This window comes from Carassius gibelio, chromosome B1 (genome assembly GCF_023724105.1).
Source record: "Carassius gibelio isolate Cgi1373 ecotype wild population from Czech Republic chromosome B1, carGib1.2-hapl.c, whole genome shotgun sequence".
NCBI classification, from domain to species: Eukaryota; Metazoa; Chordata; class Actinopteri; order Cypriniformes; family Cyprinidae; genus Carassius; species Carassius gibelio.
In genome coordinates, this window is record NC_068396.1 from 7,539,055 (window position 1) to 7,553,662 (window position 14,608).

Here is a 14,608-nt window from a genome sequence, read left to right on the forward strand (position 1 = left end):
GAAAACTCAGCCAAGATGAAGGAACAGCTGTTCATAGCTGTATATGGATTGCCATTTTGAGATAAATTTAGTAGCAGAGCTACTGCGAGCGATTTTTAGTGCTGCAAATCCACTATCCTTTGCTGAAATTTCCGCGTCTTCATGGAGAGAGCACGTCATGGTTGCTAAGCAAAGGCAGACGCCTCAGGAGCGCTTCTGCCCGAGTGCTTTGGAAAGAAGGAAAAAGCGTTTTTAGGCGCGATATGTGAACGGCCCCATAGTTGTGAACTTCTGTAACCTATAGCCATTAAATACACACACACACACACATCATATTCCAATTTATGTATGTATGTATTATGTATTAGATACAATGTAACCATGAACTCAATAATTTACTATTTTAGTGCTTAAAAGTACAAGTGCCACAGGAACCTGAACAATGATTTGTAATGAAGTAAAAAGACGGTTTGGTTAAAGAATTCATTCTCTCAAAAAGAAAACATCTGTTGTTTACTCACCCTCATGTTGTTCCATAACCATATAATGTTCTTTCTTCCGTGGAAAACAAAAGAAAATTAAAAGTTCGACATCTGCCCTAAATCTCCTGGAAAAACAATCAGCATCTTTTCAATTAAATGTTGATCCAGTTTACAAAAACTGTCTGACTCAACAGTTCACAGGAGGGGAAGATTACTATTATACACAATGCTATCACATGGCTTCAGAAGACTCGGAATAGAGTACACAAGTTGTATTGACTACTACTATCATACTTCTACAGTGCTACTCATGTCCTTTGAAGCCTGAAAGCTTCAGTCCCCATTCACTGTGATGGCATGGAAATGAGAGACCAGTCCCGTAATACAAAATGTCTCCATCTGAATCACACAGAAGTTTGGTCACATGGGTCACATGGGTTTGGCTCAACATGAGGGCAAGTAAATGAAGCCAGAATTTACATTTTTGGGTGAACTAATCCTTGAATACTTTTGCCAGTCCGCGTACAATCACACAGACTCCTCTGAATAACAGAATCTCAATACTGTATCTCTGCCTTCTCTGTGTAATGCACAGTGAAGATTAGCTCAGCTGGGCACTACTCAGATGGCACAAACACACACAAATTCTCTTCGGAATTTAATTAAGAAACAGGAACATAACTGGGAAATGGGGCTTAGCTTCAGGCAGAAATGAAAAGAACAGGGTCAGAGCTACACCTGCTACTCAAACACAGCTTCTGTTGCGTGTGTTTGTTTGTAAGTGTGTCTTATTCATATATTAGAGATTTCCACAGTGCAAAAATGAACATTGATTTTTGTCACAGCCATCACAGAGTTTTCTCTTAAACAAACACATCATTGTGTGCATCTAACAGAGAGATGGGGGAGAATATTATATACTAGACATTGTGCAGGGTGACCTTTATTTTGCATAGTCTTCTGGAAATTATTGGAAGCTTACAACTAATTATGTCAGTGAGAGTTTGTGGTTTATAAAATGTCATTTCAAATGGCTTTCTGTACACAGAGCCTCTTTATGCATGATCTCAATTAACAGTGAAATGTTAGTCGGAGATTAGATGTAGTTAAATGCATATTAGGTAATGATTATTCCGCATGGCGCCGCGAATGCTATTAATCTTTCTCTGGTCAGGTCTTTGTTAGTGCTGTGCTAAAGCGTATGATCATTAACAGCACTGTCACGACAAATTATTGCAATAGATCACTTTGTATAGATGAAATGTAAGTCACTTCATATTTACATAGAAACTGGAACCCTTGAATAATAAATCAGGCTTTGTAATACAAATATTGCACCTAAGACTAAAATGAAACATAAAAAATGAAATAAAATATAAAATAAAATCCATAACACAATATACATATAACACAAATAACAAATATATTCTATAGTCTGTTTTTCCTTTACTTTTTTTAAACCAGCCAACCTGAATATTTATTTTTATTATTCAATAAAATATTATATATATATATATATATATATATATATATATATATATATATATATATATATATATATATATATATATATATATATATATATGTAAAATAAAATGTCGTCCCATGAGCCTTTATTTCACATGAAAGAAGTCCTTTACATTTCTGTATATATTTCATAAGTCTTTTCATGGTGATTTTCTTTTCATATTTCTTTTCATCATTTTTTCATATAGTCTTTTCATATTATTCATTCTCTCCTCCCCATAAGTGGTTTATCTCTTCTGTTTCATGCCGTGTCAGTGACTTTGCATGACAACATAAAAAATATGTTTGCTTATATTAATAGTTCACAATGCATATTAGGCCTTTTACATTTAAAGGACACAAAAACATTATTATGATTATTTAGACAATCACAAACTTTTATGTAATAATCATGTCAGGCCAATCACATACTAGGAACACCTACAGTATATGTCAGTACGAATGCCCTAGCAGCCACATGTTAAAACTCTTCCAGAACACCCCAGCATGTCCAGTCTATAAATAAATGCCAAAATGTTGAACAGTTGAACGTCAACAGACACGAGACAGAAGAGCATTTACATAAGACTTATGAAATGTATTGCATTTTAAAGTAAAAATTTCTATTAAATGTATAAAGTAAAACTAAGAATTTCTCAGATCATAAACACAAAAAATGCAGAATTATTAACTGAATATCAGAGACCTTTAAATGGCATTTGGCTAAGATAGACTATGTAAGTAAACACAGGTTTGTCAGTAATAATACCCGGGCTGACATATACAAAGCAACCAATAAGAACTGGCCTAGCAGTTATTATGTTGTTTTGTGCGCTGAAAGACAATAAATAGGAGGTCAACAACGAGGGAAAGCTACAACATAATGCTTCAGAATCGATTTTCAGAGATCCTGCCTTGCCTACAAGCGAGGGAAGTAAACAAGGCCAGAATCAAAGGACAGTAGGCGCAGAGGAAAATGTCTGATGGAAAACAGATTCATGTTCCCATAATACAGGGCTCCCACCGCTAAGGTGTTTAATGTTTAAAAAGTATATCAAACGTTGGAAATACCCCCAGATGAAGTCGACTTTAAATCTGTACAGTGAGAAATACAGTACATGTGACTGCATTAAACTGAGTGAGGGGGAATAAATGAAACCAAACAGCAGCCCTCTATACGAGCAGATGATAATCGATGCCATTAACAGTTAATGTGTCAGACTGTGAATAATTTGGAGTAAAGGAGTTGCAACAACTTTGGCAAAACAAAAAGGCAGACACCGTTGCCTTAAGCTGTGAAATCACTCAAGCGCTTAAAACATGTCAGCCTCGTGGCAGCGTCTTCTGTGTAAAGGTGATAATGTTGCAGAAGGTGCTTATGAAAGGAGCTGTTGTGTTTACGCTTGAGCAGATACAGCAGGTCTGTGTTGGGCTCACAACAACAGTCAGATAAACACAAACACAGGCAGAACTTACAGAGTTCTCCAACTAACTAAAGTTAACCTTAACAACTAGGGATGCAGAAAATAACAGGGACTGCCGTTTGGATTAATGATGTGCAAAACTACACAAAAATATGCATATGAGCCCATATCTGATCATAAAAAAGAACAAATGGCAAAAACAAAAAGAGTTGTGATTTAACAACTTCTGTCTGTATACTTGCATGGACCTTGCAAAAAAACTAAATTACTATAGTTAAATCCAATTCATCACATTCCAAAATTCATAACCCTCACAAAAATGGGGATCTTGAGATCATGTAATAATAATGGGAAGTGATCAATTGATATTAGATTCTGAAAATATGGACAATAACAACAAAAATATTAATATGAACAAAAAAAATTGCAAAATGCACTAAATGTTACATTTAAGTTTATTAGAAAATTAGCTAAATATATAAAAATAACTTTTAAATAAATTAAAATACAGCTTCGTCACTAGTACTGACAATGACTTCATTTTTTATTTCATTGTCACATGAAATATGTAATGTACAAGAAGTGAGAATTTTTTTTAAACGCACTGTATATCTTTTGTGTGTCTTCACATGATATTTTCCAGATCATAATGATGTTAAGGTTTTTCATATATAGATCAAGTTACTGTCATACAAACTCGTTAGGTCTCATTCACTAATAATTTTGTGCATGCTGTGTAAAATGCATTAATTCCAATGTTGAAATGTTGGTATCATGACAACCCTAGTCCAAGCAACACAATCGAGGTGCTTTATTTTTTATCTACTAGAGAGAGTTATTCATTTTTTTGATGGAGTCAAAGATTCAATAATTCACATATATTCACATATTCTTGATTCATATTGCTAGATGAATCAGTGTTTTGAAATAAATTGCTTGAACGAATGATTCAATGATTCACACTTCATTCTAGAACGAATCAATGTTTTTGGGGGAATTTTTTTTTTTTACTATTAGTACTAATGCATAGACGGTCTGTCTGGAAAGCACAAAGACAGATAATCGTGTGAGTAATACAAACAGTGAAAAGTTGAAACGCTGCTTCACCAATCAAACTGAAACAAACTTTTATGATATATGATCAGATATTCAGAACAACAACACTTACTTGCTTATGTTATATTACTTAATTATACTGTAAAATCTGATTAATCTGTACTGAAAATACTGCGTTATCGTTCGAGGACAGCTGTATGTATACATATGTGTGTGTGCGGGAGAGGAATAACAGTCTTAATTAAGACAACACGTACAGTACATTTGTCAGAAACTGGGTTTAGCCTCTGGGCAGACAGAAGGACAAAAGCCAGATCTACACCTGCTACTCAGATGCAGTATTTTTGGTCTTAAGACATAGCGTCAACTGTTTTATGTTCTCCAACTTTCACTAAAATCTTACAGAACATCACACCAATATTTCTGATTACAACGCCATAATTCTCTTTGATGATCATTCTGTGTTACATAAACTCCGCTGCTCACACTATACTATATTTGTGTACTTTGCTTTTACAAGTATCACAACACATCTATCCATCTTTCTTGGAGGCATTTCGAAGGTTAAATCTAGCTCTGTGGATGGTGGCGTCATACAAAACGTTCCCACATTGAAGAGTCTGCAGTGTCCCAGATACAGACAGCCTTAGCAACGAGGGAGAGATCAAAAGGAACACCTACTCGGAGCAGACGGATACCAACACTGCAAACAGCTACTGATGGTAACCCATAGCAACTCCTGATAACTGTGCATTCTGAAAAAAAAAGAAAACAGCCACAGCAAGTGCCTTCGCAATCTAAACTAACAGTAGATTTTGTTTCCGACTACCGTGTGTGATATGGACGTCCTCTTCCCCGATGAAGACATCACAAGGTTGCCCTCACAGCTCAGAACGGAAATGAAAACCAATCCAATCATTGAGATATAAAAGGAATTGGGCAGGAGGAATTAAATGGGAACCAAAATAGCAAGCTTTGTGCTTCTTTAAATATCCAGCACCTCTCAAATGGAGCAAGAAAATGTCTTGCCTGAAAAACACTCCTTGTTTGTCACTGCTTAGTAAGCTGAGACCTAGAATTTTTTTTTTTTTAGATGCCTAAAGGCCAAGAAAAATTATTTAAGCAACAATAAATAAAGGGTATTTGCAGAGTTTTTCTAATTAAATTCAAGACATTTGCACAAATAAAATCAATAGTGTGTCCAAGTAGAACAAATCAAAACAATTTCAAAATAAATTAATCAATTTCATTTTCTTTTACTCAATTTTTACTTAAACACATTTAGCAAGTTACTGCAAGTTTAAAATACTCAAAACATATTCAGTATATACTGATGTACTGACACTTATTTATGTATCAATATATCAATACATACAGTACTGTATAAATTGGAGGTTAACCGATATTGAAGTTTGCTGATAAAGATAATAATGAAAGGTAATAAACAGATTATTGTGCTGACACTAGTAAAATATACATCCACCAAATGTGTTAAAAACTCTTTATCTTCTTTTAATTACAAATAAGCCTGAAATAAACTAGGACTTTTGTTATAAAAATGTCTATGATTTCCTACTGCCAGCCGCTAATTCAAAAAGATGACGAAAATAAAATATGCACTCTAATAGTCATAATATATCAAAAGTAGATCATAAGCAATCAAATGGCATAAATGTATAGTATTCATTGACTTTGAACTGCTGTGGAACCACAGGCCTGTAGAATCTGCATCCGCAGTGCTGCGTTTGTACATGCAGCATTCACATTCAATTAAGTCAGTCTTTTGAAGTTTCATAATAACATTAAAATGTATCACAATTTCTGTTTTTCAATACCCCAAATTTAAGACCTCTTTTGTTATACCATTTAAGATACTTTGGACTTGAAAAACTTAATTTCAAACATTTTAGGGACCCACAGGATGTATTAAGTAAATATTGAATCATTTTATACTTACGTAATATCAGTTACACAGTTTTACAATTTTCTGATTCCAGAAGTTGTAAGATCTATTTGTTCTTCAATAAAACACATAGTTTTTAGTTATTGACATAATGGTTATTGATTGTTTATGTTTTAGCAATTTAATTTAGGTCATTTAGATTGCCCATGTCTCCTCAACCTATGTCTTATCCACTTTGTTTGGCTCTTTTTCCTCATTCTTTGCAAATCGCAAGACCTTCCTCCACATTGTTTGCTGACATCTTGTCAAGAATGGATTTAGCATGTGCATGATTTTGTGCCTTGCGAAGGGTGCTGAGTTTGTGTCTTGTAGTGCGTGGAGGTCTGTAATGCCTGGAGAAAGCTGTCCGTTAGCATTCGTTTCAATGCCAGTTGCGCAGTCTTCTTGGAAGTACGCAATTTGAATGCTGCCATCTTTGCTCGCAGCCACACAGTACCGGACACAATTGTTTTCAAGTCAATCAGGGGCCAACTGGACCATGTTAACCAGCCAAACCTTGACCTCTTGGTGTATTGCCTGTCCTGATTTGTCTTCTGAAATAACCAATATGATGGCTTTAGCTTGTCTTCTGGCCCCAAAAGCTCTAAAAAGCATCCAGATAACAGACTGACCGGTGCACAAGTTGAAAAATTGTTCTCTGAAAGTTTGTCTTTACAACTCATTCAAAGTTATCTCAACATGACGGTTACAATGAAAGGATCACTTACATACAATAAAACTGCTTTTTTTAGTCCACTCATGTAGTGAAGATCATTTTGACACATTTCTCAAAAGTACTACTCATTTCTTTAAGTACTATTCTCATTTCTAAGTGCACCTATTGCAGAGTGGAATAATGCACTCTGGAAAACCATGTTGGCCACTTTTCTGGATTGAGTTAGAAAGAAAGGGTACTGTTAGCCAGTGAGTTTGAGGCTTATAAAAGGAACTGCTTGCCCAAAGAAGTAGGTGGCCAAGCTGTAGTACAGAAAGGCGAGCCAAAAGACACAGCATGAAGCATCTACATAAGTATGTTGAGATTACAGAATTTGAAAAAGATTGTGCTTTATCATGTTAACGTTGATGTAATCTCTCTTTCTCAACGTATAACTACCATTGCACAGTAAATATGAAAGGATTTGCCTTGGGTTAGTTTTGTATATGTGTATGTTCATCCATTTCATTATGAAAACAGATTTTCAAGCATGCAACCATAAGCAATCCATTCTTACCTTCGCAGAGCACTTGGCGGCACCTCCGGCTTCTCTGATTGGCCGTGGCAGCTAGCCGTTCCATCAGGTATCCGACCTTCCTCTCTGAACATGGCAGCGGCTGCAGAACTGATAATTCCCACAGCGTCGTGCACACGAGTCTCCAGGGGATAATCCCATTCGTCGTACACCACAGATATCATCCCCGTCGGAAAGGTTTCTGGGATTTGTTCAAGATTTCCTGTCGTCAGACCAGGAACAATCCACACAAAACCAGCCCCGGTGAGCCCTAGCGAACGGGCTTCCTCCATAACCAATGTCGCTTCATCTTTGGAGCAGTAGAGGAGGATGACAGGCGACTGGATGCGTTTAAGCTGCACGTGGGCTCGATCCTCAGGTTCGCCGACGCCGTCCAGCGTCACTACACTCTGAAGATCCCAACGAATGAAACTGTGGTCCACCGTGACGCGGACGGTGGCTATGAACTCCTGGAAACCTGGGAATTTGGTGGTGACCACCGAGAAGACGTGCCAGTCGTATTCCTCCATTATAGAAAGCATCAACAGCGCCTCCTGCTGGAGGGAGGCCCCAAACTGGAAAAACGAAGAACTGGCATCCTATAAAAAGTAGAGATAGAGAAAGAGCAAGAGGGAGAAAGAGCCAGAAAGAACAGGTGGTGGAAGAGAAAAGGAGAAAGGGAAACATGAGTAGGAGTGAAGACAGAAAAGGAAAGTTAGATGAAGAACTGCAGGGAAATACAAACTATGTGTTGTCACATCTGACTCTGATAGTTGGGTAATTGTACTTCCACCTGCATTCTTGCCAATGAAGAGTCGTCAGTTCTGATAAATCAACTAAACTATCATTATGTATTCAAGCTCATTTGGTTGGGGCTAGAAATATGCCTTTATCTGAAATGTATCTGAAATCCAGCCTTGGTGAACATAAGAGATGGTAGTGTACTTTGATATTTAATGTCTAATGCAATGATATTCGTAGATTTTTAAGTGTGTTACTTTAGGTACTCCTGCTTTAAACCATAAAATAACTGCTTTTATCCAGCCGTAAAACGTGAAATCATTTTATTTCATCACCCCTGAGAAATATTTGAAAATGGTGGAAAGGCTGTTTCTCACTGCCACTGATAAAGCAGAAGTTCCTTTAACCTACGACTGAAGCCTTCAGCTTTGCGAACGTGAAAGTGTGAAAAGGTTTACAGAGGGAACAGGAACGAGCAAGAGAGAAGGGCAGGCATCAGGAGCAGACAGTGAGCCGTTGAATACAGGAGAAAGGAGAAAGACAGAAATTGCTGCACACTGTCACACTGGAGTCACTGACTGAGTTAAGAATAATGACTGCATCCTTGTGCGGTGACAGCTTGATATCTCAGAATACACAAACACATAAACGAGCAACAATGGAGCTTATGAATATCATGGTTCACGGGCTGTGCAAACACATTGGCGCTGATCTGTCCACCACGGTGCTGTGACAGATTTAAAATACTGAGCTTAAGCAAACAGTGATACGCAAATAAACAGGTAAGGAGGAGGTATTTGCCGAGGATTAGCACCATACTTTGAGCAAAATAAAATAAAGAGGCCAAAGGCAATTGAATTTACATGAGGTAAATGTATGCTACTCAAACTGTACTTCACTGTAACCGAACCTACTGAGAAAATTGAATCTTCAGCTCGTAACTGAGTCACAAAGCAAAACATCTCCACTGATCCAAAACTGAGCGAGTACCAAACCTCACATAAACCAGTTATGTCACATTCTAAAAATATATCACACAAACAATTCAGGAGACATTAAAACTGTGTCCCAGATACACTGAGGAGTTAATAAATCAATGCAAATGTAAGGGCTGCACTCGATTGTTTTGGATGGTCCCTTTTGCACTGTGAATGCAGCACTTCAGCATTTAAGAGGCTCTAGGATGAAACTGGATTAGAGGTATGCACACAGCTTGGGTGCGCTCACACATACACGAAGGCCCACACAAATCTCAGGTGTAAACGGATATAAGCCAAGGTGCATATACTGTACGTATATAGCCATGTAAATGTGCGCACACATATAGTGTGTTTAATCAAAAAATACCCGCTCTCAGACCCGGTTTTTCGAAAATTAATCATACAGACTCACACATAATTTTTATATTTGGTACTGAGGTGCTGAAAGGTTTTCCAGTTTGGCAGGAGGTTGATAAGCATGTGAAGAGGGTTAGAATTTAGGTGCAGACCTGGAGGTTTGCAGGTAGATGCACACACAAACAAACGCACAAAAGATGTGTGACGGGAAATTGCTTTAATCAGAGAGGGTCTGGAGAGTCAGAGTGTGGAAATATCCTTCCATTAAAGCACTTCTTCAATTTTGTCACCCATTTATTTGTCCACACATCCTGACCTTGGAGCTGCCATTTTCTTGATAATGATGCATATGAATGTTGCTCAATGAAATTTCTTTTTTTTTTTTTTTTTGATTGCCAGTATGAAGATACGCAGTATAATCATTCACTTTTTGTATTCCAGCTTTGGAATGTCATGCAAATTTTAAAACAGAAGGAAAAATCACATCAATAATTTAACATCTGCTTGGATCTTTTGAAGTAATCTCAAATGATATGGACAGACTCCAGAGATTATCCTGATTATTCACACATACTTACTGATGCTTGACATCCACACATACTGATAGCCCTAGAAGAAGTTCATAATTCATATTTGTATTTCCGAAATACAGTTTATGAAAGATTATTTTATTTGTTTATGATGGTTGTTAGCATTATGATTCAGAATACAACGCTTGGGAGTTTGCTGTCCTACGGTCATTTATTTATTTAATTTTAAATACAGACGCTTAAACACATTAGAGAGTAATGAGCTACTCGTGCACTAAAGACATTTGGAATAAATCTTTCTGAATGTATTCTATATGTCCCAAAGCAATCCCATTTTTTGGTGGAAAATGCCTGCTGTTCTCACTTCATCAAAGCAGAAGTAGTACAGAAAAAGCTTCCTGTTCTCCTATTACTCAGCAGAGACTGGTCAGGGTTTGAACAACTGTGTGACTGACACTCCTGGGCAAAAAACAAAAATAGCTTTAAAAATAATAATAATAATGATTTAAAAGAGGACCTCAGGACAGGAAAAGAGACTAGCATCCACCCCTTGTACTTCTGGAGCAGAATAATGGAGGTGGTAAGCAGTCAGGGTTGACTTGCATCTCAATATTTTAGTAAAACTGTATCAGTAGCATGTTGGTAATTAGCCAATATTAGAAATGTTTCAGATTATTGATATTGGTTGTTATTGGTTATTTAATTGTACAGGTTCATTATTTTTACATTTAGAATGAGTGTTTTATAATGAAAAAGGCAAAGCAAATCTTTGAAAGAAATAATAATTTAGTAACCCTGTTAAATGAAAAATGAAATCTCCATTTTCATTTTTTACATTATAATGTTGTGATGCTCAAATGTACTTTTAGTGAATGATTGATATAATTTATTTTTCAGAAAAAAAAGTATATGGAATGTAAATATGATGATTCATCATTCAAATATTTATACTTACCAAGAGCTGTCAGTGTTTTTTTTTTTGTCTGTTTGTTTGAAAATAAATAAATTAGTGGTGGGCCGTTATATTCACCTTGATATTTTATATAACCGACTGGCTGAGGCCAGCCTAAAAAGATGCTCAGGACAGTTGACGGGCCACTGCTGCGCAACGTCATGAAAGCTTATCATTTTCACGTGTTTTTAAGCCTTACCGCTTGTCGATTTAAACATAGAGCATCCAAACACAAGACGCGGAAAAGCTGAACAGAGTAGCTGGATACTCGCGCGCTGTGTTCGGTGCGCACGAGAGAGATTGGGAGCTGCGTATCACGGACAGCGACACTGAACCTAGCTCTCTTCTGTGAATCTCTCCTCGAAGTCCCTCCTGCACCTGAACGAACAAATACAAATCGCAGTTTGAACAAACAAAAATATGTGAAAGAGCCCAATTCAGTACTAGCGGTGTTCTGGTGTTCAGATCTAACGCAGAGAAAGGCATCTCAAAACACTTCAACAACGAAATTGCTTATTTTTGCTCTTGTGCCGACAAATACATACAAAATATGTCAAAATATCCACCTTGGAAATTATGCTCGAAAAAACTGTCAGTTATTTCTGAAGCGAAAGTAAACAGTTGAGGAAAAAAATGGGATGTGTATGATATTGGATGCGTTCATCGTCTCTTAAAGTGACCAAATTTTTGATATATATATATAGCAAAACTGTAATAATGTGAGAAATGTTGAAGGTGTCTAAATAAATGTAGGTTTGATTGTATATTTCATTTTTACATTGAAGACTATCCAGTGCTATTTTACATTTAATTATTTGGTTTCTGTACCTTGACACCTAAAAACTTGAAAAAAACTTAAACATTGGTGTGAAACTGGCGTAAGGTTGTTTGCACCTTGTGCAATGTGAAATTAGTTTACAGTTTTTTCAAGCACTTTGTGATGCATTTTGGAAACAGGAGATGAGCCCCTTTTCTAATGCACCACCTAGCTTGATTAACCCCTTCTCAAAGACTTACTGTTTGTCAATTTTATTTGGGTAACACACATATTTTGTATGCCTTCGGCAGAATTCAAATGAGCCATTTTAATCTAGATTAATTTCAAGATCACAGTGAGATTAATCTAGATTAAAAAAATTAATCTATACCCACCACTAAAATTAATACTTCTGATTAATTAAATGCATATTTGCAGAATAACAGTCAATTCAAGACATTTAATAATGACATTTAAAGATATGTTACAAAAGCTTTCTATTTCAAACAGGCCACTTGTGTTTCCACTTTTTTCTAGCTGCTGAAAATTCAGTTTTGCCATTACATTATATTCTAAAATATTTTACAATAGAACATAACTATTACAGCTGTAGTCAGAAAGGACAAAATCATTTCAGCTGGCATGATTTTGGAGAGAATAAAATACATAGTCCATGATGTTTATTAATTTAGACAGTACTCATCCAATTATCTCCAAGTAAGAGCCAACAACAGAACTTGCCTTTTTTGGTAGAGCATGTTCAACCCTTTAGCATCCCCTCCTCTGATGATCACTGAAGAGCTCAGTCATAAAGGATAGGAGCGATTTGGACCGTAATTCTTCCTTGGAATGAAAGTGGTACCTCAGGCATTCTGCTAGATCACCTGTCTCTGCCATTGCCACTGGGTGCTGGGGTTCCACCATTGACCTCTGAGATCAGATCAAGAATGTACACTCAGAAAGGATCACCTTTTATACGCTGGGAGCCAACACCATCCAGCCAGCTCATGTTAGCCAAGGGCTTGAACTTACCTTCATAAAGATATATTAGAGCCAAGGGATCCATCAGTCAGAAACTGACCCTTACAAAAAAGTCCAGGTACACAGAGGTACATGAAGCTTTTGCAAACAAGTGTACTGTTCTGTTGATAACATCTATGAAAGTAATAGAAAACCAGACTGACCTGAACATGATTTCTTGTACATGGTGCCAACCGACAATCCTTGACCTTGCTACTTATATGCTACAGCCACTGACCCGGAAGCTTGACAACAAATATTTCCTTTTTACCTCTACCACTTCAAGAAACCCACTGAGAACAAAAATTTCGAATCATGTACACTAACCCAAGTATCTGAATTAGTTGCACTGCATTTTGTCTAAAGTTCAGAAGGGGTGGAGCATTAACGCGTTCACACTGCACAATTTTAGCCCTTATTTACACTCGCTGACACGTTTTGCGAAATCGCAGACAAATGCCCGAAATCGGAGGCAAATCCATGCTTGTTTATGCAAGTGACAATCACGCAGTGTGAATTATCAAAGATGTAATCTTAGAGAGTTGCCAAAGCCTGTAATATATTTGGCATGCTAAGTATATGGATCTGTCAGCGATTCAAAATTGACTGCTATGAGAAAAGCCAGTGGATATCATACAAGCAATTTGCTAACTTTGTGCAAGTCAGACTTATGCCGGCAAACGTCTTTTACCATGATAGTGAAAGTAAAAACGTACGCCGCTTTCGGCATCTAACAACGCATTAACAGCATATATTCTCACAGCCTGTGAGTCCATGACACTTCTGGGGATGGGGACTTCAGACAGATAACCATCTAGCTGTTGACCAGTTGAGCTTGTCATCTGCCTGACATTTGAGAAATATTTGAGAAAGTATATTTAAATAGTACCAGGGCATAAATAAACAATTTTTTAATCAAATTAAAGCAGAAATCTAGCAGAAATATGGCTACAATCTGGTATTAAGTATGTATATGTATATGTATATATATATATATATATATATATATATATATATATATATATATATATATATATATATATATATATATATATATGTGTGTGTGTGTGTGTGTGTGTGTGTGTGTGTGCGTGTGTGTGTATATTATTATTATTTGAGGCACTTTCTTGCAGAGTTTCAATTTCACTGAACATTCACTGAACATATCAGACAACGATGGTGCATGCCCAGAGACGAGTCTTTTTTTCTGCGCTCTGATCTGTCTCCTGCGCTTCTGCATCCAATTATTGGTCTTTATAACCCGGATCAAGCACATTCGCAATGAAGTGCAGAGGATCCGAAAAGATCTCAGTGAGACGTGTGCTAACAGACTCTATAAGACTGTAATTTTCTTTGTTTTCACTTCGTGGTCCGTCTCAATCTCTTTGTTGGGAGACGCTTTAGATCTGCGAATAAAGGAATTTAGGGGTGTGACGGTTAGTATATAACCGTGAGACCGACGGTTATAGTTGAACACCGTCATTAGAACTCTATAACCGCCAAAACCGTGTCATTAAAATATTTTTTACAAACATTTTTTATCAAAAATTATTTTCATTTTTTAGATAGGATCATAAGATGCACAATATATCGGGAGACATGGTTTTTACCACTTAATGAAGTTTTGTAAATCGTCAGACATGATATTTACCA

At 36.7% G+C, this 14,608-nt stretch overlaps 1 protein-coding gene across 1 annotated transcript in view; it reads right to left on the reverse strand.

Moving 5' to 3' along the window:
* grin2ab (glutamate receptor, ionotropic, N-methyl D-aspartate 2A, b) overlaps positions 1-14,608 on the reverse strand; it is an 85,848-nt gene that overhangs the window by 14,915 nt on the left and 56,325 nt on the right. Inside the window, exon 4 of the mRNA XM_052544770.1 lies at positions 7,622-8,217. Within this exon, the coding sequence (XP_052400730.1) occupies positions 7,622-8,217 (596 nt within the window). The remainder of the gene's footprint in view (positions 1-7,621; positions 8,218-14,608) is intronic.